The sequence below is a fragment of the Schistocerca nitens genome, chromosome 7 (genome assembly GCF_023898315.1).
Source record: "Schistocerca nitens isolate TAMUIC-IGC-003100 chromosome 7, iqSchNite1.1, whole genome shotgun sequence".
NCBI lineage: Eukaryota > Metazoa > Arthropoda > Insecta > Orthoptera > Acrididae > Schistocerca > Schistocerca nitens.
Window position 1 is genome coordinate 306,987 of NC_064620.1, and position 26,104 is coordinate 333,090.

Here is a 26,104-nt window from a genome sequence, read left to right on the forward strand (position 1 = left end):
GCGATGCGTAGGCGAGAACCAATAAGACTCTAAATAGTGCAGCAGTAGGTGAATCTGTAGGTCGGTAGGTAACTTGGCAGACCATACCGCCCACAGGGTGACGTCTGGCATCGTGTGTTCACTCACGAGTAACCTGAGGCGGTGCCAAAATTGTGATGGAATGCGGTACCCCAGGTGCTCCTCGTACAGAATCTTGATTATCAATTCCTGTGGCGAGCAGGCAAGTCAGTCCAATACCATTTTCTTGGGGAACTCTTACTTAGGTGGTGGTGGAGGTGAAAGTAGGAGATCACAAATTAAATCCGAGTGGTCGTGAAGATGTGTGACCAAACATAGAAACTTGGAGTTGTCATCAGTCAAGTGATGCAGCTTGAAGAGGTGTTCCACCAGTGCAAACTGTGAAACTGGATTGTCCTTGTATAGGGGAGGTAGCTCGGGTAGGTTGCCTGGAGGTGGAGACGAAGGTGGCTTCGGCGTGTCTTGGGAGGCCTGTGGCCCCTCTGCACAAGTGTTCAATCTGGGATCCGGCATCACTGGAGTAGAAGTGTTACTAGCACATACTTCGGAACAACGGCTGGTTGTAATGTCTCTGAAGACACCCGAAAACACGACGCGGCAGACACGGTCGGTACCGTGGAAGCGGACGGGCAAGTGGCACGTAATGAGAGCCCGTAAACTGCAGGAATAGCTCTGACATCGTGCAACTCGAAAATGATGCGGAAGGCCGGCGCAGCAGACGCGGATGGTACTGCAGAATGAGCGATGGTTGGAGGTGGGGGGGGGAGGGGGGAGTGGGGGGAGTGTGGTGTCAGCCTGGAGCTTAAGTGGCAACAATGAGAGCTTTCCACACACACACACACACACACACACACACACACACACTGGCCAGGCACCCTTCGTGGTAGGACCATAAAATATTGGTGAAACCTGTTGGCGGTCACACTGTTGTAGTACAATGTTGCTGGGTGAAGAGGATATGCTGGGTGCACTCGTGGTCATGAAACTGGGCCACCGATCCGGTGGTTTGTTCTGGCGAACTGGATGCATAAAATCATCTGTTACTGATTTGTGATGAAGGCGAGGCTCGCGTAGCTTGGTGATAGTTGACTGTGTGTGCATTTTGCACAAATGGCGGCATTGCACATTGCACTACTGAAACCGACGTCGGGGCGCGTAGAGGATCAAAGCACTTGTGTGAATTTCGGTCCCTTTGAACTTTGCATGAGTGATCGATCGTCCACTTGACTTTTCACTTGTTGTTATGCGTAATCCAGCGAAACGAAGCCTGAGTCCATTGATTGAGGTAACTGCGTAACACTCGGTCATTGTGGAGTTTCTAAAGTAGAGGTTATCCTCGTAGAAGATCATAGATCATTGTCCGTTAGCTGCGAAATAATCGATGGCAGAAGGTTGAGTTGTCCTGGTTGTAAGGGCTGGGCCTCCACATCTTCGTAAAGAATGTTCGGTAATGTAGCCATGGTGTTGTACGTGAAACCTGTTGATATGACCGGTGCGGAAGTTGCGGAAGACGTAGAACTTTTTCTCCAGGGTCACCAATATTGGATACTTGATATGGATCGTAATATACGTATGAATGTCTGCGGCCAAAGGATTCGTTTCTTCTTGGATCACTTGGTTCAGCTGTCCATCCACCATCACAACCGACCAGGGTCAACAGATCGAATCTGCACTTTTTACAATTCTCTGTAATCTTACCGGTATTAAAAAGATCCATACGACAGCCTACCACCCGCAAAGCAACGGGTTGGTGGAACAATGGCACCACACCCTTAAAACTGCACTCAGGTGCCACGACTGTCTCCGATCCGAGGCACTTCCTTGGGTGTTGCTGGGCCTACATTCTACATTTAAACCAGATTTACATGGGACGATTTCCGAATTTGTTTTCGGCGGAAACCCAGTTTTACCTGGGGAACTAATTCTCCCCCAAGATCCCGGGGATTCCCCCTCCTTCACATACTTTATCGGAAGGATGCATGCATACTTTAGAAACATCTGGCTACACCCGCCTGTCAGCCATTCCCCACCCGACACTTACATGCCACCCGCACTCAGCTCTTGCTCACACGTCATGCTCAGGGACGACTCTGTCAGACAACCCCTACAACCCCCTTACCTCGGCCCCTTCGAAGTACTCCAGAGGGACGAGACGACGTTCGACATTATTATAAAAGATCGTCAGCAAACCCTTTCTCTACACAGGCTCAAGCCTGCCTTCGTAGATTCCGACACCCCTTTGCCGTCCTAGTCAGACTGCCCGGGCACATGTTCTTTTGATGAAACCGCTAATGAGTCTGTTCAACCTACGGTTGAGTTTTCTCTGTTCAACGATTCACCACAGCAGTTCGCGTGTTCCCCAGACATGTCATCATCATCCCCACTCACAGGTTTTGAAGACAATTCTGGTAGTATAGACGCAGACGCCCCGTCCTTCGTTTTGTGCTGCAACGTACCACCTGACCACGTCGACGATGTGTCGAGAATGGTGTTAGGTAATCGTGTGCTTGTACTGCTCACCGACAGCACAGACCCGACCCTCACCGAGGACGTCAGCGTTAAGTTAGTGCACAGCTTGTCCCTCCCAGAAGAGTGCGACCCATCATGTGTTCGAGCTTTCATTTCTTCGGACGGCTCAATATGCATTCAGGGAAGGCATGCTCACATGCTGCCTCCTCTCCCATATCACTACTCCCGAGTTGGCCGACGCATCATCTCCCCCCCACTGGTTTTCGGATTATGAGTTGGACCAGCGGCCACCCGCCGCACCTTCACACGCCAACCCAACGGAGATGGAGCTTCCGGTTGTGTGCCTGCCGCCAATGCTGACACCCATATGACCCCCCCCCCCCCCCCCAGGGCTCATAGGCTGTACTCTGTACTGTGGGGCAGGGGGGGGGGGGCGTTTAAGGGGTGGGGGCTGCGTGGCGTCAATAGGTCACATCGAGCACACACATTACAATCTTTGGAACATTAACTGTTCTGACGAGCCAGCATGTTTAATTTAGTCTGACTTTGTACTAGCTGGCTAGTGCTTATGATCATATAAAACAACATACCACAATAGTAGCAGAACTGATGTATTACATTATTGCTTCCACAGTTCCTCTCCCTCTGATGGGGTAAGATCATATATTAGTAACAGGATGTGCTGTGTGGATATATGGATAGGTCTTTCATAAGGATATGACCCCCGTGGAATGCAGATTATCACAGCAGGAATGACATAATATGCTAGGATATTAAGGACCATTTTGGGGAGAATATTTCACATTTCATGGCATTATGAAAGACAACTTGTACACTGCAGTTGTCTCTATTGGTAAGTGCAATGCTGTGTGTGTTATTCAACTACTAAACTTCAAAACTTTTTCAAAATAATTGTAACCAGTCTGCTTTCACAATGGTTCAATTTTCATTTTGCCACAACCAGTTTCAAGCTGCATACTGACTCATCAGATGATGCAACAGTTGTTACTATCCGACTGAAGCATTGTGGTGACAGTTTTGTTGAGTTATTAGCACACAGTGACCCCAAAATGCTACAATCAATTATTAAATACTGTTGTACCATCTGATGATGAGTCGCCAGGCGATTTGAAATTGGTCAGGTAAAATAAAAACTGAATCATCATAAAAGAAGACAGCTTGTAGTTATTTCTGAAAAACCTTTATTCATTTGTTGCATTGATTCACAAATAGACAAAAATTTTGCACTAAACTTTTCTCACTAAAGTTCACTGTAAGTACCAGGTTGTGGTACAAGGTAGAAATGTAGGCATTCTCATGAACTAGTTTCACACCACTGATTCTAGTACGTATACTTTGTCATGCTTTCAATACTTCAGCCTGTGTTCTAATATTTCAGTTATTGTTTATCTCTCTCTCTCTCTCTCTCTCTCTCTCTCTCTCTCTCTCTCTCACACACACACACACACACACACACACACACACACACACACACACACGAGCACATGATGCTATTACATGACAAAAGTGACTGCTCACTGGCAAAATGGCCAAAATGTGAAACTATTTCCACTGAACTACTGGTAGTGAGGGTGGGAAAAATGGTTTGTCACTGATATTACCGTTGCACTGATGGCATATCCCATCTTCCAAGCTGAACTTCAAATGGACAAGCTATTTCAATCACACACAACTTTACAATCATTAAGTATGTATTGAGTTTTGTATTAATGTTTGTTGTACAAAGACAGAGTAAAACATTGAGAATTTTGCTGCATTTCTCATTTTGTGTTAATTTTTTATTTTATAAATTTCTTTCACACACTGCAGCTTTAGATATTGTTTCCTAATAATGTTTATTGCTTACATTCTTTAGCAGAACTATTTTCCAATTTCAGAGCTTCAGCAAACATTCCATTTTCCAAACATTTATTTTTTTAACTGCATTTGGTATATTTTTCCACCAATTTCTCATATAATATAAATTATAAATTTTAATAAGAGGTAACCACATTTTGATCACTTGCAAGTAAGAAGGTGTAGAGATAACTTTTGCATGTTTTCATACTCATCTTCTCACTTTTCCATATTTTACAAATTGTACTGGATTGAACACTGCTGCAATAAGTATATGACTTATTATATGACTGTTTGCATTCCTGTCTTCTGCAGCAGCTGTCATAACCCAGTATTGGTTTTTACATTTCAATCCAAGTTGCTGATAAGAATAATATACAGAAGAATGGATAAGAAAATTGAGGATTTCTAGATGACGATCAGTTTGGCTTTAGGAAAGGTAAACGCACATGAGATGCAATTCTGATATTGCGGTTGATAATGGAAGCAAGACTAAAGAAAAATCAAGATACATTCATAGGAATTGTCGACCTGGGAAAAGTGTTCAACAATGTAAAATAGTGCAAGATGTCTGAAATTCTGAGAAAAATAGGGGTAAGCTATAGGTACAGATGGTTAATAAACAATATGTATGAGAGCCAAGAGGGAATAAGAAGAGTGTATAACCAAGAACGAAGTGCTCAGATTAAAAAAGATGTAAGCTAGGTATGTAGCCTTTCGTCTCTACTGTTGAATCTGTACATCAAAGAAGCTATAAAGAAAGGTTCAGGAGTGAAATTAAAACTCAAGGTGAAAGGATGTCAATGATTAGATTTGCTGATGACATTGCTAATCGTGTGATAGTGAAGAAGAATTACATGATGTGAGGAATAGAATGAACAGTCTAATGAGTACAGAATATGGACTGAGAGCTAATCAAAGAAAGATAAAAGTAATGAGAAGCAGCAGAAATGATAACAGCAAGATACTTATAGGCCTTGATTTGAGGAGGAAATTTTTGAGAATGTACGCCTGGAGTGCAGCATTGTATGATAGTGTAACACGGACTGTGGGAAAACCGGAACAGAAGAGAATCTAATCATTTGAGATGTGGTGCTACATATAAATGTTGAAAATTAGGTGGACTGATAAGGTAAGGAATGAGGAGGTTCTGCGCAGAATTGGGAGAGGAAAGGAATATGTGGAAAATGATAGGACAAAGGTCCCGAGTTCGAGTCTCGGTCCGGCACACAGTTTTAATCTGCCAGGAAGTTTCGTATCAGCGCACGCTCCGCTGCAGAGTGAAAATCACATTCTGATAGGACATCTGTTACGATACGACAGAATGACTTCCATGGTAGTAGAGGGAGCTGTAGAGGGCAAAAACTGTAGAGTAAGACAGAGACTGGAATACATCCAGCAAATAATTGAGGACGAAGGTGCAAGTGCTACTCTGAAGTTAGCACAGGAGAGGAATACATGGCGGGCCACATCAAACCAGTCTGAAGACTGATGACCCAAATTTAAAGAAAATCTTAATCTTACAGCAATTAAAGAGTATTTTACACCAAACGTGCTTTGATTTTATTTACAATGCATTTCCTGTCATCATTGGTGTTTTTTACTTCATGTCTACATATTCTGCAACCAAAAGCTTTCCTCTTCGTTGTTAGCCAAGGCAGAAAATGGAAGAAACTTTATTTCACATTTACTCTAGGCAAGTTTGTCTTTCTTGGAATCACACTTTTTACACTGCATTGATGTTATTTCCACTTCACCTTATATGATTGTAGTGTCGCTCACACTGCTAAATATTGCATTTTCGGGCAACAACAAAGTTATATTATGTGGCAGGTGTCATCAGAGCACAGTTAATAAAGTCATTTCTTGAAATAATGGATAAACTAGGCACTCATATTTTCGTGTTTCCCACGCTGGTCTCGTTGTGAACTCATGGCTCAATCATCGAAAATCTAGGTAGTGATGATTCCAAGCTCGGATGCAAAGAGGTCTAGGTGTTGTTCTGCGATATTCAAAAGTTTTATAGATGTGTTTCATAAACCATTCTTGAAGATTAAACTTTTGCAAGTTAGGACGATGGTGATGTAAAAAAGTAATCAGCACTCCCGAATTTAAGTTACACTTCTTTTTTATTACTTTTGTTGCAATATTATTTAACTCGTTTCAAAACATCACTTCACAATATAAAACATACTTGAAAATATCTTCCTCACTGTTAAAGTTCACATTTCATAAACTGACTACAATTTCCGTCTTTTTAACATGACGACCAAAGCTTGACTCTCTAATAACCGCTTACGCGCCCAAAAAACAGAGTTACAAGTACGTCAAAGATGATAGTGACAAAAGAAAGAATACACATAAGAATAATATCATTGCAATATATACATATCGATGTATCGAAGTACCTCTACATTAATGAAATCAAATCTGAATGTTGTCATAGAAATATGTTAACTATTTTATAGAAACACAGTAGAATATTGCTGGTATCGAGAGGTTGAGGTGAGGTGCCGTAATGGTTACGTAATTCAAGTACCATTACAACCTCACTTTGTAAAACTTCACGAGAGAACTAGAACTGTAGTCTCAAGTGTTCCACAATCAGCGGTATTTATGTTTATAACTGTTTGCTATGTATTTTGACTTCAGCCTTCATTAACAATGTTGAAAGAAGCAATGGTTTACAGAATATGAACAGAAGAAGCAAAAATCACCAACGACCACAAAAAATACTTTATAAATAAAAGTGAAATAAGTCTAGTATAAAATACTCTAAGTGGAGTGAGGATAAAATGGAAAAACCAGTAATAACTGGTTCACATTCAGGTAAAACTTCAAATAATTCGGCGTTTGGTACTTTTCAAGACCTATGAAACCAATGGATATTCCACTTTCATTTAGTTTTCTTCTTCATTGGCGATCCAGGCACACTATCCTTGCTTGGAAATTGCTCCTTGTATTTGGTTTCTATATCTTTGAGAATAGAACTTATGTATGATTCATTTTAATCTCTACAATATAATAATTTCCTGTCAAGCGTTTATGAATAGTTCCACAAGTTTTAAGAGTACACTTTTCCACTCTTATCTGACTATATAGGAAAGACTCAATGACTTTCACAACCTTTCATTACTGTTTTTTGCTGTCAATTTTCTGAATGCTATGTGTATCAACATTCCTTTTCATAATCAAAATATCCACGGGTATACTGCCGGTCTACAGTGTCCAACGGGCACAATATTTCGGCGATCATACATGTCGCCATCATCAGGTGAACTCACGGACTGAGCTCCTGTGAACGTGCCGGCACGGAGATCCGTACACTATGGCTGCTCAGGGGGAACTGGGTTGGATCGCGGCGGCGGCCGATTTAAATACCCTCCTAAATACCCTCCGCCCGCGGCGCGCTCCCTCCGCCGTCCACGCCCCGCGCCACGGTCGCGCGGTGGAACAGATAGCGACGGCGTCTGAGATGACGTCGGTGTGATGGCTCTGTCCACCGTGGTCATCACAACTATACATTTGCTCGATTTACTCTTGATTAACCCAATCTCTGGTTCCCAAGCCTTGCTAAGATTATAGCCACAGTCACGGTTTATGAGGTCGTCATTGGTGTGAATTTCGATGGCCTCTCTAACAACGCTGTCCCAGTATCTCGACGTCTGTACCAGAATCCTCGTGCGTTCATACTCCATAGCGTGATTTTCCGACAAACAATGTTCAGCGACCGCCGACCTGCTTGGATACATCAGTCGAGTGTGCCTCTGGTGTTCACGGCATCGATCCTCGACGGTACGCATCGTCTGACCAATATACGACTTGCCACATTGACATGGAATCTGGTACACGCCGGCCTTCCTCAAACCGAGGTCATCTTTGGCGCTCCCCACCAGTGCATGAGTTTTATTCGGAGGACAAAACACAGTTCCGAACCGGTGTTTCTTCAAAATGCGGGCGATTTTCCCCAAGAGTGCGCCTGTATATGGGATAAACGCAGTGCCTACCTCCTCCCTCGTGATTTCATCCATCTCCACAGGTTGTGCTGTAGTGGGTGGGCGGAGAGCACGTTGAATCTGCCACTCTGAGTACCCATTTTTTCGAAATACAGTTCTCAGATGTTCCAATTCCTGGGGTAGACTCTCTGCGTCAGAGATAGTGCGCGCCCTATGTACTAGAGGTTTAAGCACCCCATTCCTCTGTGAAGGGTGGTGGCAGCTGTCTGCGTGCAAATACCGATCAGTGTGCGTTGTCTTCCTATACACCCCATGGCCTAGGGTGCCGTCAGGCCTTCTGTTGACCAAGACGTCAAGGAAAGGTAGTTTACCCTCCGTTTCAGTCTCCATAGTGAATTTGATGTTGGGGAGTATGGAGTTTAGTTGTGTAAGGAAGTCAAGGAGTTTATCCATACCATGTGGCCAGATGACGAACGTGTTGTCCACTTAACGGAAAAAGCAAGTAGGTTTCCATTCAGATGACGACAGGGCTTCCTCCTCGAAGTTCTCCATGTACAAATTTGCTACCACTGGTGAGAATGGGCTACCCATGGCGACTCCCTCCGTTTGTTCGTAGTATTCGCCATTAAAAAGAAAATACGTGGAAGTCAAGACATGCCTAAAAAGTTCAGTGGTCTTCTCGCCAAACTTCTGACTAATCAATTCTAGTGACTCTCGTGGGGAGCGCCAAAGATGACCTCGGTTTGAGGAAGGCCGGCGTGTACCAGATTCCGTGTCAATGTGGCAAGTCGTATATTGGTCAGACGATGCATACCGTCGAGGATCGAGGATCGATGCCGTGAACACCAGAGGCACACTCGACTGATGTATCTGAGCAAGTCGGCGGTCGCTGAACATTGTTTGTCGGAAAATCACGCTATGGAGTATGAACGCACGAGGATTCTGGTACAGACGTTGAGATACTGGGACAGCGTTGTTAGAGAGGCCATCGAAATTCGCACCAATGACGACCTCATAAACTGTGACTGTGGCTATAATCTTAGCAAGGCTTGGGAACCAGCGATTGGGTTAATCAAGAGTAAATCGAGCAAATGTATAGTTGTGACGACCACGGCGGACAGAGCCATCACACCGATGTCGTCTCAGATGCCGTCGCAATCTGTTCCACCGCGCAACCGTGGCGCGGGGCGCGGACGGCTGAGTAAGCGCGCCGCGGGTATTTAAATCGGCCGCCGCCGTGACCCAACCCAGTTCCCCTTGAGCAGCCATAGTGTACGGATCTCCGTGCCGGCACGTTCACAGGAGCTCAGTCCGTGAGTTCACCTGATGATGGCGACATGTATGATTGCCGAAATATTGTGCCCGTTGGACACTGTAGACCGGCAGTACACCCGTGGATATTTTGATTATCAAATACGCCGGGAGAAACTCAAGAATCACATTCCTTTTCATGTTCTGGCCATGTTTCTGCCATACATTTCTGACAATGAAGTTCTTATCTTCTGTACTAATTGGAAACACATTAAAGCTGATTTTACCTTTTGTAAAATATTTATAATGGTCACCATTCACATACAACTTCTATCCCCAGAATTCTATCTAATTCTCGACACTGTTCTTCCCTCTATGTGTTCTTTCTTCTTTCTGTTTTTAATTTTATCAAAGCCGAGAAACTAAATAGGTCAATTATTACGCAGAAGTGTAAAAACTGCTTTTGCATTCAGTTGCACGATTAAGTATAAACTGCATTCCGACCAATATTACATAAATCTTATCATTTAAAACATCTTTTGTTGTTAAGCAGTTCCTGCAAACAATTAACATCATTATGTATCAGCAGTTGACTTCACAAAATGAAGGCTGATTTGTGAGTAAATTACCTCTTTCCGTAGAACCTCTGGTGCAAGATATTCTGGTGTTCCACAAAAAGTGTTGGTAGTTTCAGTAGGCAGTAACCCTTCTTTAGACAACCCAAAATCTGTAAGTACAACATGGCCCTCAGCATCCAGTAACAAGTTCTCTGGCTTAAGGTCACGATACACAATGCCACGTGAGTGGAGGTAGCCAAGAGCAGCTGCTATCTCAGCTGAATAAAAGCGCGCTCTTGGTTCGGTGAACACACGTTCACGCTGTAGGTGGAAAAACAGCTGAAACAAAAAGAAGTGTCACACAGTAATTTCATGAAATTATTCAATCTTTAAATCCGACAGATTTACTAATTGATTGGCAATGAAGGTGTTGGGCAAATAAGAGCATATATTGGAAGATACTACTATATACACTCCTGGAAATGGAAAAAAGAACACATTGACACCGGTGTGTCAGACCCACCATACTTGCTCCGGACACTGCGAGAGGGCTGTACAAGCAATGATCACACGCACGGCACAGCGGACACACCAGGAACTGCGGTGTTGGCCGTCGAATGGCGCTAGCTGCGCAGCATTTGTGCACCGCCGCCGTCAGTGTCAGCCAGTTTGCCGTGGCATACGGAGCTCCATCGCAGTCTTTAACACTGGTAGCATGCCGCGACAGCGTGGACGTGAACCGTATGTGCAGTTGACGGACTTTGAGCGAGGGCGTATAGTGGGCATGCGGGAGGCCGGGTGGACGTACCGCCGAATTGCTCAACACGTGGGGCGTGAGGTCTCCACAGTACATCGATGTTGTCGCCAGTGGTCGGCGGAAGGTGCACGTGCCCGTCGACCTGGGACCGGACCGCAGCGACGCACGGATGCACGCCAAGACCGTAGGATCCTACGCAGTGCCGTAGGGGACCGCACCGCCACTTCCCAGCAAATTAGGGACACTGTTGCTCCTGGGGTATCGGCGAGGACCATTCGCAACCGTCTCCATGAAGCTGGGCTACGGTCCCGCACACCGTTAGGCCGTCTTCCGCTCACGCCCCAACATCGTGCAGCCCGCCTCCAGTGGTGTCGCGACAGGCGTGAATGGAGGGACGAATGGAGACGTGTCGTCTTCAGCGATGAGAGTCGCTTCTGCCTTGGTGCCAATGATGGTCGTATGCGTGTTTGGCGCCGTGCAGGTGAGCGCCACAATCAGGACTGCATACGACCGAGGCACACAGGGCCAACACCCGGCATCATGGTGTGGGGAGCGATCTCCTACACTGGCCGTACACCACTGGTGATCGTCGAGGGGACACTGAATAGTGCACGGTACATCCAAACCGTCATCGAACCCATCGTTCTACCGTTCCTAGACCGGCAAGGGAACTTGCTGTTCCAACAGGACAATGCACGTCCGCATGTATCCCGTGCCACCCAACGTGCTCTAGAAGGTGTAAGTCAACTACCCTGGCCAGCAAGATCTCCGGATCTGTCCCCCATTGAGCATGTTTGGGACTGGATGAAGCGTCGTCTCACGCGGTCTGCACGTCCAGCACGAACGCTGGTCCAACTGAGGCACCAGGTGGAAATGGCATGGCAAGCCGTTCCACAGGACTACATCCAGCATCTCTACGATCGTCTCCATGGGAGAATAGCAGCCTGCATTGCTGCGAAAGGTGGATATACACTGTACTAGTGCCGACATTGTGAATGCTCTGTTGCCTGTGTCTATGTGCCTGTGGTTCTGTCAGTGTGATCATGTGATGTATCTGACCCCAGGAATGTGTCAATAAAGTTTCCCCTTCCTGGGACAATGAATTCACGGTGTTCTTATTTCAATTTCCAGGAGTGTACATATCAGCACTAAATCCAATTATGAAACAATGAAAACTTATTGATAAGACACGGGATTTTTAGGACCTACACCTTAATTTTTTTTTTTTTTTTTTTTTTTTTTCCTATCTGAATGGTTGTAAATGACGTGTGCAAAGAAAACATTAAATAAATACTCCCAACTTTTGATTTTGTTGCTTCTTTTTCAGAGTAGCACCTACTCTTTTAGTATTCTTTACTTGTCTCTTGTACATTCTTTTTGTACTTAAAACTCTTAGGTCTAGTGATCATGCTGCAGAACAAAATTATTCATCCCTTTGTGAAACTCCAGCTAGGTATTAAAATATATACATACAACACAGCAATTTTAACAGATTTAAACGACAGGCTGTGCAAATGTTAACTGTTTCTCTCTTTCTCTTATGTAGCTCCTCAATTTAAGCCCTCAACTTATTCTCTCCAATCCTCAATTTTCTTGGATCTAATTGGGCTGTGTATTGGTAGCACTGGGCATTAGTCTGCTCCATGAAAAGACATTATCCAAAAGATTAGATACTTGTTTACGTATCTGTTTACCACTGAACACCTATATATCCAGTGGTTACATTTACTCCTCCCATCATTTGCCCATCACCCAGGACTCTTCAGTATCATATTTATTTATAAGTGACTGTAGCTTCATTTTGGACACACTTTCCACGCAGATCAAAAAGCTGCAGATTTTCTTTATTACAATCTCCTGACTGCGGATTATTTGCCATAATTTGCTTTTTCAACAAAACCATGCACAAGGTCATGACAGCTGTCAAATTTCATAATCTCAAGTATATGGTTGAAGGCATTAAAACTGCCCCTATTGCAACTGACACTGTCATTTTTGTCACAATGTGAGTGTTAGGTAAGAGCTGGAACCATAAGATAAAGGAAGCAGGTATTGCAGTGAGTGTGCACACAATGTTACACGAGTATGTGTGTTAGAAAAAACTGATTTGTGTCATTGTCAAGTTAATTAATGGATGACCTGAGAATATTTCATTTAGCTCTGTCCAATGCAGAAAAATTGTGGTTTAAGTTGAAGGACATTACAAATTGCAGTTTGGATAATTATGTTATACGTAAAGTAATAAAAGATGGCATAGGCTCACTGTGACATAATGGTCTCATTCAGCAAATGTTGTGAATACAGAAGTGACAACAACGACGATGGCGACCACTAGCAATGAGATCACACAGATACAAATTTTAATAGCAACTCATGTAACTGTGAAAAGGGTCATGCATAATGTCAACAATAACTGTAACACTCAGGTCCTGATGAAAGGTTTATAACAGAATCCTAAGAAGTTCTGGTCATACATAAAGTCAACAAAGGGATCTAAATCTTCCATTTTGTCTCTCATTAATTTTTCTGGTATTGAAACTGAAGAAAGGAGGTGAAGCATAAGTTTTGAGCTCCGCTTTTCCAAAATATTCACAACATAGGATACTACTGTACCAATGTTTGGCCTCGTTACAGACTCACAACTGAGTGATATCAGTATTAGCAGCCCCAGTACTAAAAATAATTAGGATTACTCAATGCATATATGGCATCAAGTTCTGGTGGAATTCCAGGTACATGTTACACTGGATATGGTACAGAATTAATTCATTTCCTAGCTCAGATTTAGCAATAGTCACTGGCAAAAGAGAGCAGGTCACTGATGTCTGCCTGCTGAAGGATCCCAGAGCAAATATAAATTCAAACACTGCATTGTTCCTGGAGGAAAACAAGCTTGTCTCCAGGAATCAGCATAGGCTCAGAAAACAAAATCTAATAATGTGAAACACAGCTTGATTTATCCACAGATTAGATTTACTTTCATTCCAATTGATCCGCACCTCTTGCAAGTAACAGAGGCAGGTTAACAGGCAGCTCGGTCTTACTAGATTTCCTAAGGCATTCGACACTGTACAACAGCAACCACTAACCAATACACAATCATACAGAGCTCTCCGCAAATATGTGATTGGCTTGAGGACTATTTGACTAATAGAACCCAGTACATCATACTGCATGGCAATATTCCACAGAAACTAAAGTAACATCAGGTGTGACAAGGAAGCACAATAGGACTTACAATGTTTTCAATGTACATAAACAATTTATCAGATATCATCAGTAGGGACTATAACAGTGATCACTGACAATACTGTTGTATACAAGAAAGTAATGTCATCGGATGATCATCAGGAACTGCAAGAAGACTTTGGCAAAATTTCCACTTAGTGACATCAATGACAGCTCTCTTTACAGTTCTCTGTCTTTTATAGACATTGTCTTACATTTATAGTACAGTATACTCTGTTATTCAGGGTAATGTAGGGGACAAGATGCATGAATAACTGAAAAACACAAATAACCAAGATATTTTCAAGCATGTATTCTGCATGATGTCTACTGGAGGAGCAGCAGCAATAGCATCATTGGCCAATGTCTGCGTGCACTCCAGACCATTAAATCATTACCCTTTCCTATATTTTAATTTTCAATGAGGTTACAGTAAACAAATGTTATTAGAAAAAACAAACATTACTGTACAGTATTTCTGTAATTAGTAAAGCAGTATTATTAATACAAGTTGATAAGAAGTACCTCCAAAGGAAATATCTGAAATCAAACCACAACCAAATGGCGACAGATAAAAATGTTAGCTGTTGGTAGCAAACCACTATACACAAATGCTGACAAACATTACCTTCTCAAATCCACCAGAAATAATGTTATAGTTAAATATAATTTGATTATCCAAAGGACGAAGCAAGAAAGTCACTTAAACTTGCATTTCAGGGAAGAAACAGCAAGAGAGTATTAGAAAGAAACAAACACCAAAACATCAATAGCAAAGTGGTTTTGTTCTTCCCCTCCATTACTTGTTCCTCGCATTCTTTTCTCTACCTTTTACACTAATAAGCCAGAACGTTACGACTACTGCCCTCCGTGACATCGGGTGCTGCCCCGTGGTGTTGTGGGCACGTGACACAGTAACAAAAGTATATTGACGGAGGAGAGATAAGATATGGGCTGCAAGAGAGGAAATACATTCAGACAAGCAACTCTGACAAAGCGCAGAGTATTATTACGCAAAGTCTGAACGAGTATCTCAAAAACTGTGAAGCCATTCGAATGTTCACGTGCCACTTTCTTGAGCATCTATGGAAAGAGGTAGGACGACAGTGAATCTACCACTTGCTTCACGCTTAATGTCTTCCCCAACAGTGATGTCAACTTTAAGAAGTATAACTGACTTTCTGAGCCAGAACTGTGCTACCGTGGTTTGAGGAGCATTATAGTGAACTCGTGTTGACGAATCAGTGACCAAACTTTCCTGATGTAAATCCCATGGAACCCATTTGGGATGCTATTAGGCATCACCACCATGTACACAAATCAGCAGCCTGTTATTTACATGAATCACATGACCTATGCATAGCCATCTAATGCCAGATACCTCCAGGAAAAAACCAACCAACAAGCTGTCAGATCCCTGATATGCAGAATCAGTGATGTATTTCATTCCAAACAAACAAGCTATCAAGAAGGTGGTCATAAAAGGTTTGGCGCATCAGTGTCTACACTGTGTACAACATTTCCATTGCCTCTTATTTGTCAACTGCCCTGTGGAATTTCACATTTCTCAAGTCTGCAAATATTTTAAGTTGCTTGTTTTTTTTTTATTATGAGGGCTACACAGAAAGTAACCAAAGTTTTGGTTCACTGTAGTGGTGTGCAGGGCTACAGCCACTATCTTGGTGCCATAACGTACCTACACTCAATACGCATCCAGCGGTGGTGGTGTATCACCTGTGTCTCTATCACTTTGCTTTCTAAGACACGTTAAAAAGTGTGCAGCACTAGAAAATCCTGCCACTTGTGAGGTGCATTCTGTGATAAGCTTTTTGTTGGCAGACAATGGCAAAAATACTAAAATTTATCACAGCCTTTGTGATGTGTAAGGAAAACACATAATGAGTGAAAGCCAAATGAGACAATGGTATGCAGATTTTAAAAATGGCCACACCAATTTCCATGATGACCACTGTGGCAGGCCTAGCCTTGTGACCGACTGACTCACGATGAAAATCAGTGACAAAATTAGTGAAAATGGTGTGTGGTTGAGAAGCTCGTTTACTGCAAATATTGTGCTAGGTGGGTTCCCACAATCCTAAAGGAAGACCACAAAAACCAGACCAGCTGCAGCGCTGACCTTCACTTGAAGATTATGAGAAAAGTGGTAACAAAGTTATCAACCATATTTTAACTGGGATGGGACTTGGATAAGCACGTCAGTTGTGAAACAAAAAGGCAGTTGACAGAATGAAGAGAGACAAATTCTTCCAAGAAATGAAGCAAGTGTTCGCAAATGCTGTCAGTAAGAAAGTTCATGGTCACTGTGATTTGGGACTCTAAGGGAGTGGTTCTTGAGGATTTCCCTGGATGCAGCAGAATGATTAACTCTTAGAGGTTTTGTCAAAGACTCACAAAGTTAAGGGAGATGATACAAAAGAAGCATTAGGGAAAACTTGGAGCAAGCATTTTGTTTTTCACGACAACACACATCCACACATGGCCAATCACATCAAAGAGCTCCTACAGAGTTTTGGATGGGAAGTGTTTGATCATCCATCATACAGCTCAGATTTTGCAGTGAGTGACCGTCACTTCTTCCCAGCAACGAAGACATGGCTCACTGTATAATGTTTTGATACGGATGCTGAATTGCATGCCACTACAAACCAGTGGTTGCAATCACAGGCTGCAGATTTCTAAAAATACGGTATTAAACAACTTGTGCCACAGTATGAGAAGTGCCTCAATTTCAATGTCAGTTATGTAGAATAAATAGCTTAATAGCGTACCTTTAAAATGTATATAAAAAATTGTTTTTGATATTGTTAATTTTTTTTATTTCAAATGTCTTACTTTTTGGATAGTTTTTGTACATCTTTCAATATTAACTTTCACAAGCTGCGACATTGTCGCGAATAAAACAGTGACCCGCATATACAATAAGTTTCCTTTAATTTACGTCGATGGTCACAAACTTTTTATTAACAGATTACCGGTTTTGCTCTATAATGACCATCATCAGATCTGCAGCAAAAAATGAGAAAAAAACAAATACACTTAAAAACAATAAATAGACCATAATGAAAAGTACTACCGAGAATGTAAAACAGAGGGCGCTAATTATGTGCAGCACTATGTTTTCTTTCATTGTGGCTTCTTTAGTGATTTGTTTTATGGTTTTAATATTATCCTGTGTACTATCAGAGGTGTTTATTACTTATGTCATTACCTAGAATATTGGCACTTCAGCATATGTCAACTACTGTCTCTTAACTCTTCCTCTTTTTAACAATCTGACTTTTGTTGTGTTCTATTTCATCACTTTTTATTACTGTAATGCCTTTTATACGACATGAGCTCATTACAGACTTCAACTATTGTATCCCTCTTTTATTTTATGCTGTTCAATTAATTATTGAAAATTAGTGTATGCCGACATAAGCGACATCTGGTGAACTTACACCACAAACATCTTGTGGCTACTGTACAGCAGCTTGTTTTGAACAGTAGTGCTACTGACAACATGACTTGTGCATATGATGTTATATACATATATTTGACTATGCTGGTGCTGATTTTGCATTTTAACATTTGATGATGCCACTATGGCTGCAATACATTAGGACTTTGTTTTTATAAAACAGGTATGCCTCTTCATACTTAAAGTGCACAAATGCATATATTTGTCAGTAGTACTGTTTATTATGGTATATTTATTGTTTCTAAGCTGTAGACAACCTGTGAGTGTGTTTATGTTTTTTTTCCCATTTTTTTGCTGCAGATCTGATGATTGTCATTATAGACCGAAACCGGTAATCTGTTAATAAAAAGTTTGTGACCACAGAAGTAAATTAAAGGAAACTTATTTCAATATTAATGTTCTACATTCATACTGTAAGTAGTCTCAGGGGTTTGTTGCCAGAGGACATGCAAATTCCAAAATATTTCCTCAGAGCAACTGTCCGGCACCTTGAGGTGGTTGAACCATGCTGGTGGCTAGATACAACTCACAGTATCCACACGTCAATGCTCTGTATATAGAACATGCACATGAAGAATGTGCAAGCATGGAAATCATGCATGCACAATTATTTGCAGGTAGATGGCACCGTACTCAAATGACCTGTGTTGAAAATCGCAGAGTAGTTTTCCTGCGCATGCACTGTATGCTTTGTTTACTAACAGTTGTCCACAGTCTTCTCCACAAGATTAAACACGGACGTCTTCTTGGCATGTCTTCTTGTGTTCGGGCTTTGTGTTGATCGTATTTTGTCATCTGATGAACCTTAGCTTGCCGTTGAGTCCAATCGACCAGTGCCAAAGTGGACAACACTGCAGTTTCAGTGCAGAATTTTGCACCTACACCAGGGACAATTCCCATCAGAGATGTGATCGGTGAAATAGACCAGACTGTTTTGAAACTTCCTAAGGATGCTGCTGAAGAGATTAGGCATTACACATGCTGCATCTTGACTCGAGCCCCATGTGAGAAGTCCAACTTTAAAACCACTTCAGCGAAAGGCGCTATGAGAACTGAGAGGAGACCAAGATATCATCATCTTCCCTGCTAACAAAGGAAATGCTATTGTGCTTATCTCATGCAGAGAATATAGTAGCAAGAGATACAAACTGCTCAATGATGCTGCATACCATAAATTAAAAAGTGATCCGACGGGTAGGATCCGGAGAAAGACTTTGGAACTCATCAGGAAGAGTTCGATTCCAGCGCTAGTCACCAAGGGTTTGCGTCAACAGGATGCAGTTCCTTCTAGACTCTATGGATCACCCAAGGTCCATAAGAATGGCGTGCGTCTACGTCCCATTGTAAGTAACATAGGAGCACCTACTTAATTTGTTGCTAAATGTCTGACTTCACTATTGGGGCATCTCATAGGCAACAGCGACCATCATATTCAAAACTCTGAAGATCTCATAGGTCACCTGAAAACTCTTAGACTGCAATCATCCAATCTCTTAATAAGTTTTGATTTTGTGTCTTTATTTACAAAGATGCTCTTGCAGGACTCTTTACAGCTCTTTAGCAACAAGTTTGAGGAGGACATGGTGGCATTTTTTAAACATGTGCTTACTTCAACATACTTCTTATTTCATGACCAATATTTTGAACAAGTGGACGGTGTAGCCATGTGAAGCCCTCCATCTTCTGTGGTGGTCAATTATTTTGTGGAGAACTTTGAAGAAAAAGCACTACAGTCAGCCACCCTGAAATCCTCTTGTTTTCACTCTGAAACCCATTTGTTTTCTGTGGTATGTGGGTGATACATTTGTGGTGTGGCCACATGGACTTGTCACTATACCTATGATTCTTCAGCATTTAAATTCGCTCCAGTCAAATATAAACTTCACAATGGAAGTGAGGAAAAGTGGTAATTTACCTTTTCTTGATGTTTTGGTACGAAGGAGAGCAGATCGAACCTTGGGGACACCGTGTCTACTACAAGCCAACCCATACAGATCCATATTTGCAGGTCACAATCTGCCACCATCCTACACAATGTGGTAGTGTATTATGTACGTTAGTTCATAGAATGCAAGTGGTATCTCGTCCTGAAAGCCTGTCGAGTGATATACAACATTTGAAGACAGTGTTCCGACAAAATGCTTATTCTGAGACAGATGAATAATGCATTCAGGCCCAAGCGAGTTCAGTCTACAGAGCAGAACGAAGATACTAAGACACCCACCACTTTGGAATTTTTGCCATATTTTGGTGCCATGTCATCAAGAATCTGAAGGGTACTCGGAAGATATGACATTAAGTATGTTTTTCGACCATCTGCAAAACTGAGGAACCTATTGGATTCAGTTAAGGATGATCTTGGCCTGAGAAAATGTTGTGTGTATAACATCCCTTGTCAATGTGGGACTGCATATATAGGCCAGACATATCGCACAGTACAAGAACGCCACATGAACATCAGTGACGTACAGGCCTACGCCAATCGGAGAACTGCAGAGCACTGTCAGAGTACAGGACATCACATGATTTATGAAAAGATGGAAGATTTATCAACGGGATCATCCTTCTGGGATTGCTGCATTAGGGAAGAAATACAAATCCGCACAGCTGGTAATCTCCAACACAGATGCAGGATTTCAACTGAGCACAGCCTGAAACGCTGCATTGGCTGCTATCAAATTACGACGAGAAAATTAAGATTTCATTGCGCATTCTTCGCGCGCACATTCTATAAACATAACATCAATGTGCGGATACCGTCAGAAAAACGTAGCTAGCCACCAGCACAGAACCACCTGAAGATGTCTGACTGTTGCTCCGAGGAATTTGCACATCATTTGGCGGCAAACCTGTGAATACCGTATTTACTCGAATCTAAGCGGCACTTTTTTTCCGGTTTTTGTAATCCAAAAAACCGCCTGCGGCTTACAATCGAGTGCAAAGCAGGCGAAAGTTCTGAAAAATGTTGGTAGGTACCGCCACAACTAGCTTCTGCCGTCGAATATATGTAGCGCTACACAGGTATGCTTTGTAGGCACAAAGATAAATACTGGCGCCAAAACCTCTGCATCAGTAAATAAATTTAAAAAAAGGTAAAAGACGTGCTTTTTTCTCCGCCCCGAGTTGCGACCACTGCATTTTCATACATTATCCAACAAAGTAAATACAAATTCCGTATTGTTGTTCTTCGAATGTAGCAGAATTTCAATGTACTACCAAAATCCGACTGGCAAGACTGTTTGCGATGTTTGTCAATATGGCCAAGTCTATGTTCTGAATTTTTTCGTACCTGTGAGAAGAGATGGTTGCTAATACGAACCTGACGAAATGTGAATCACATGCAGTATTCTCTTCACCATAAGAAAGAATACGAATATAAACATTTGGCCATGTATTCTTTCGTGTTTGCTGTTATCTCATTTAAATCCTGTCTGCCTAATAAACTACGAAACTAGGGTGAGACAACAGCAAATGTGGAAGAAAATACATATAGTGTCATGTTTATACTCATATTATTCTTATGTCTAATAGTGATACAGTCAGAAATAAAGACGGCATCTGGCTAGATTTTTAAATCTAAGATGACTAATTTCTGTGCAGAATTTGATGTACTAAAGAAGCGACCGCAAAGATTTTCAAACAGAGAAAAATTTTCGCCTAACTCTCGTTCAGAACATCATCTATCATGCGCAGTCTATTATTTGGTTCTTGTTAATCATTATCAAAGAAAGCAGCAGTGTAAGTAACAACAAATGGCAGACTCTTGCCAGTGTTTTGCTAATGAGACGATTCCTCTCTTTTTTAAAAAAAAAATTGTAAGCTGCGATAGCGCGCACAAAAGCAAGCCATGCCGCGAGCGGCGACAGGCCATAAACACACGCTATCAGAATGCAACAAACAATGCATGACACAGTACAGTAATGCATTTTCAGCTTACAGTGACGTAAACACCTATAACAAAGAAAACAGCACTTATCAGATCGAAGCAAAATAAGCAATCGATTCAAACCAGACGAAGCACGTGAAAAAGGAAGGGTACCCGTATAAATACGGACGGAGCGCCTGACGCACAGCAATGGCTACCTGGTAAAGCTTAACTGCTAAGCTTACGACTCAAACCAAACTACTGTAGCTGTATCGTCATTCATTCAACCTAAATTGTGTCTCGTATTACAATGGACCAACTTTGTTTCGATTTGGAGGTGTGGCCTAAAACTTCTCTCCCCCCTCGAATTTTGAGTCTCAAATTTCACGTGCGGCTTAGATTCGGGAATTCTTTTTTCTTTTTTTCCTTTATTTCGAGTCTCATTTTTCAGGAGCGGCTTAGATTCGAGTAAATACGGTACTATTTACAACATATCCATGGGAAAGCTTGAAAATCTACATTCATACTGTGTACATACTGAATCGTAAATGTGGTGGCACAGGTTACTTGCCTTCTAAATACACTCCTGGAAATGGAAAAAAGAACACATTGACAACGGTGTGTCAGACCCACCATACTTGCTCCGGACACTGCGAGAGGGCTGCACAAGCAATGATCACACGCACGGCACAGCGGACACACCAGGAACCGCGGTGTTGGCCGTCGAATGGCGCTAGCTGCGCAGCATTTGTGCACCGCCGCCGTCAGTGTCAGCCAGTTTGCCGTGGCATACGGAGCTCCATCGCAGTCTTTAACACTGGTAGCATGCCGCGACAGCGTGGACGTGAACCGTATGTGCAGTTGACGGACTTTGAGCGAGGGCGTATAGTGGGCATGCGGGAGGCCGGGTGGACGTACCGCCGAATTGCTCAACACGTGGGGTGTGAGGTCTCCACAGTACATCGATGTTGTCGCCAGTGGTCGGCGGATGCACGCCAAGACCGTAGGGTCCTACGCAGTGCCGTAGGGGACCGCACCGCCACTTCCCAGCAAATTAGGGACACTGTTGCTCCTGGGGTATCGGCGAGGACCATTCGCAACCGTCTCCATGAAGCTGGGCTACGGTCCCGCACACCGTTAGGCCGTCTTCCGCTCACGCCCCAACATCGTGCAGCCCGCCTCCAGTGGTGTCGCGACAGGCGTGAATGGAGGGACGAATGGAGACGTGTCGTCTTCAGCGATGAGAGTCGCTTCTGCCTTGGTGCCAATGATGGTCGTATGCGTGTTTGGCACCGTGCAGGTGAGCGCCACAATCAGGACTGCATACGACCGAGGCACACAGGGCCAACACCCGGCATCATGGTGTGGGGAGCGATCTCCTACACTGGCCGTACACCACTGGTGATCGTCGAGGGGACACTGAATAGTGCACGGTACATCCAAACCGTCATCGAACCCATCGTTCTACCATTCCTAGACCGGCAAGGGAACTTGCTGTTCCAACAGGACAATGCACATCCGCACGCATCCCGTGCCACCCAACGTGCTCTAGAAGGTGTAAGTCAACTACCCTGGCCAGCAAGATCTCCGGATCTGTCCCCCATTGAGCATGTTTGGGACTGGATGAAGCGTCGTCTCACGCGGTCTGCACGTCCAGCACGAACGCTGGTCCAACTGAGGCGCCAGGTGGAAATGGCATGGCAAGCCGTTCCACAGGACTACATCCAGAATCTCTACGATCGTCTCCATGGGAGAATAGCAGCCTGCATTGCTGCGAAAGGTGGATATACACTGTACTAGTGCCGACATTGTGCATGCTCTGTTGCCTGTGTCTATGTGCCTGTGTCTATGTGCCTGTGGTTCTGTCAGTGTGATCATGTGATGTATCTGACCCCAGGAATGTGTCAATAAAGTTTCCCCTTCCTGGGACAATGAATTCACGGTGTTCTTATTTCAATTTCCAGGAGTGTAGTTGCCCCTGTGATGATATGAACAGTGAGCAGGATTTCAAAATAAAATTACTATTAACAACAAACCTACTGGAGAGGAGCCGTTTGTAGTAAGACTAAAGTCCAGTTGAAGTGTCTGCATCTTACAACAACATTCTAATAATAATCATTATGTTGTTGCTGTCTACACTGTTAAGTGGTCTGCTGCAGCTCCCCAGACTAGTCTATCATTGTTCAAGTCTCTTGGTCTCTGCTTAACTACTATAGTATCTATTTAAACCTCCTTACTGCCTATTCAAACTTTGGCCTCCCTCTGGAAGTTGTACACCTTTGAAGTTCCCTCCATTGTCATATTAACTCTTCCTTGACACCTCGAAACGTGTCTGACCAGTCTTTCAGTCAAATTGTGCTATGAAGCTCTTTTTTTCCTGTTTGATTCAGTATAGCCCTATTAGCTATCTAAGTATGTAATCTTCATCATTCTTCTGTAGCACAACATTTTGAAAGTTTCTAGTCTCTTGTTGTTCCAACTGTTTATCGTCCAATTTCCTCTTCTGTGTAAGGCTACACTACAGACGAATACTTTAAGAAAATACTTCTCAACATTTAAATTTATATCTAAAGTTAAATTTCTTTTTTTCAGAAATGGTTTTCTCTTTCTTGCCTACCTGCATTTCACACTCCCCATACTTCAGCCATATTCAGTTTCTTTTTCTCGCCAAACAACAAAACTTATCTACTACTTTCAGTGTCTCATTCCCTAACCTAATGCTCTCAGCATCACCTAATTAATCTGACCACACACTATATTAAAGTTTCTTTTTTACTTTTGTTGGAATTCATCTTATTACCTATTTTCAAGACACTACCTACCCTGTTGAACTGATCTTCATTGTCCCTTGCTGACAGAATTATGTCGTTTACAAACCACAAAGATTTTATTTCTTCTCCCTGAATGTGAAGTCCCTTTCCAATCACCTCCTTTGTTTCCCTCACTGCTTCTTCTTCATACAGACTGTACAATACTGGGGATAGCTCACAAGCATGTCTCACTTCCTTCTCCATTACTGCAACCTTTACACATTCTTTGACTCATAATTGCAGTATGGTTTTTGCAGGAGTTTTAGAAAACCTTTTGCTCTCTGAACATTATCTCTAGTAACTGATAATGACCATTATAAAGCAAAACTATTGACCAGTCAAGAAAATATTACTTTGTTATGAACAATGTACCAAGAATCCAAAAATTATAGTTACAACTAAATCTTTCGTAGCACCGAATGCTATTGCCATAGGTTCAGATATACAGGGTGAGCAAAACATCTTGCCCTGATTATAACAATTTATTACATAATAACAGTTTGACATCATAATTTAGATTTGATGCCATTACATAGGTTAGCGTGGTTTTTTTTCCTTGGACCACTTACGCTAGTAAACCTCAATGTGTGCTCCCTTGGTAGCTCGGAGAATGTTGAGATGGTATTCCAGTCCCCGCCAGGTGTTTCGTAACACGTGTTCTGACACAGTACCCACAGCAGCTTGTATCCTAGCCTTCAGTTTGTCGACGTCAGCAACTGGTGTGACAAGGACTCTGTACTTGATATAGCCCCAGAAAAAAAACGGTCAAGGGGTGTAATGTCTGGAGAGCTGGGTGGTCAGGGAGTTGAACCATTCCTTCCAATCCACCGATCCGGAAATATTTTCATCCAGGAAATTGCACACCATCAAAGCCCGAGGGGGGGGGGGGGGGGGGGTTGCTCCATCTTGCTGGAAAAGTATCCATGGTTGATATTCTTCTAACTGTGGGACAATGAACTGTTGCAAAACGTCAGTAAATGTTAGCGGTAACGCATTTTTCCGTTAAGAAAATTGGTCCAAAAACCTTGTTATGCATGAGGCCACACCAAACATTCACTTTTTCAGTGTAACTTAAGTAGCATGTGGAGACTGAACCCCATATGCGGACATTATGCCTACTCGTATTTAGCATTTGACTGACATGAATGGTGGATTCATCGGTAAAGCATATGCGATTTAAGTAATCGTTAGTGCCATCAATCTTGTTGAGAATCTCAGTTGCAAATTCAGCACTTGTCAGCAAATCATTCGGCTGAATCGTCTGCACGATTTGCACTTTGTAAGCATGCAACCTAAGCATCTCATGAAGAATCTTCACCACATTTCCTTGCAGTATTTGAAGTTTACCTGATACTTGACGAGTTGATTTAGATGAACTGTTGAAACAATTAGTTGGATCACTCACATGAGGCCTGCCACTTTGAGGATGCTCTTCAATGCTGCCTGTTTCGTTAAACTTTGCATACCATCACTTTATTGATTTTTCAGGAGGGCTGCATCCATAAGAAGCACAAAATTTACGCTGAACACTGATAGGCGATTTCGTTTCCTGAAACCAAAGCACACATTGCGCTTTCTCCTGCTTTGAAGCCATTTCGCCAGCAACTAATGAGACCTAACAGACCGTGTCAGTGTTGTGGAACACTAGCACCATCTATTGGTCACAACAACTAGTAACACTAAGCTATGTAATGGCATCAAATGTAACTTATTATGTCAAATGGTTATTCTATTATAAATTTTTACAACAGGGCAAGACTTTGTGCTCACCCTGTATAAGTAAGAGATTTCCTTAATGTCAATTAAAAAGTATTCAGAATGCAATTTTCAGGACTTAACTGAAGCTGCTTTACTT

The 26,104-nt window shown here is 42.7% G+C and overlaps 1 protein-coding gene across 2 annotated transcripts in view; it reads right to left on the reverse strand.

Annotated features, from left to right (window-relative positions):
* The window catches only part of LOC126195128 (serine/threonine-protein kinase Sgk2-like), a 119,541-nt gene that overhangs the window by 33,474 nt on the left and 59,963 nt on the right, over nucleotides 1-26,104 (reverse strand). For both annotated transcript variants that reach the window (XM_049933624.1, XM_049933623.1), the window contains exon 7: nucleotides 10,181-10,447. In XM_049933624.1, coding sequence (XP_049789581.1) covers nucleotides 10,181-10,447 — 267 coding nt within the window. The remainder of the gene's footprint in view (nucleotides 1-10,180; nucleotides 10,448-26,104) is intronic.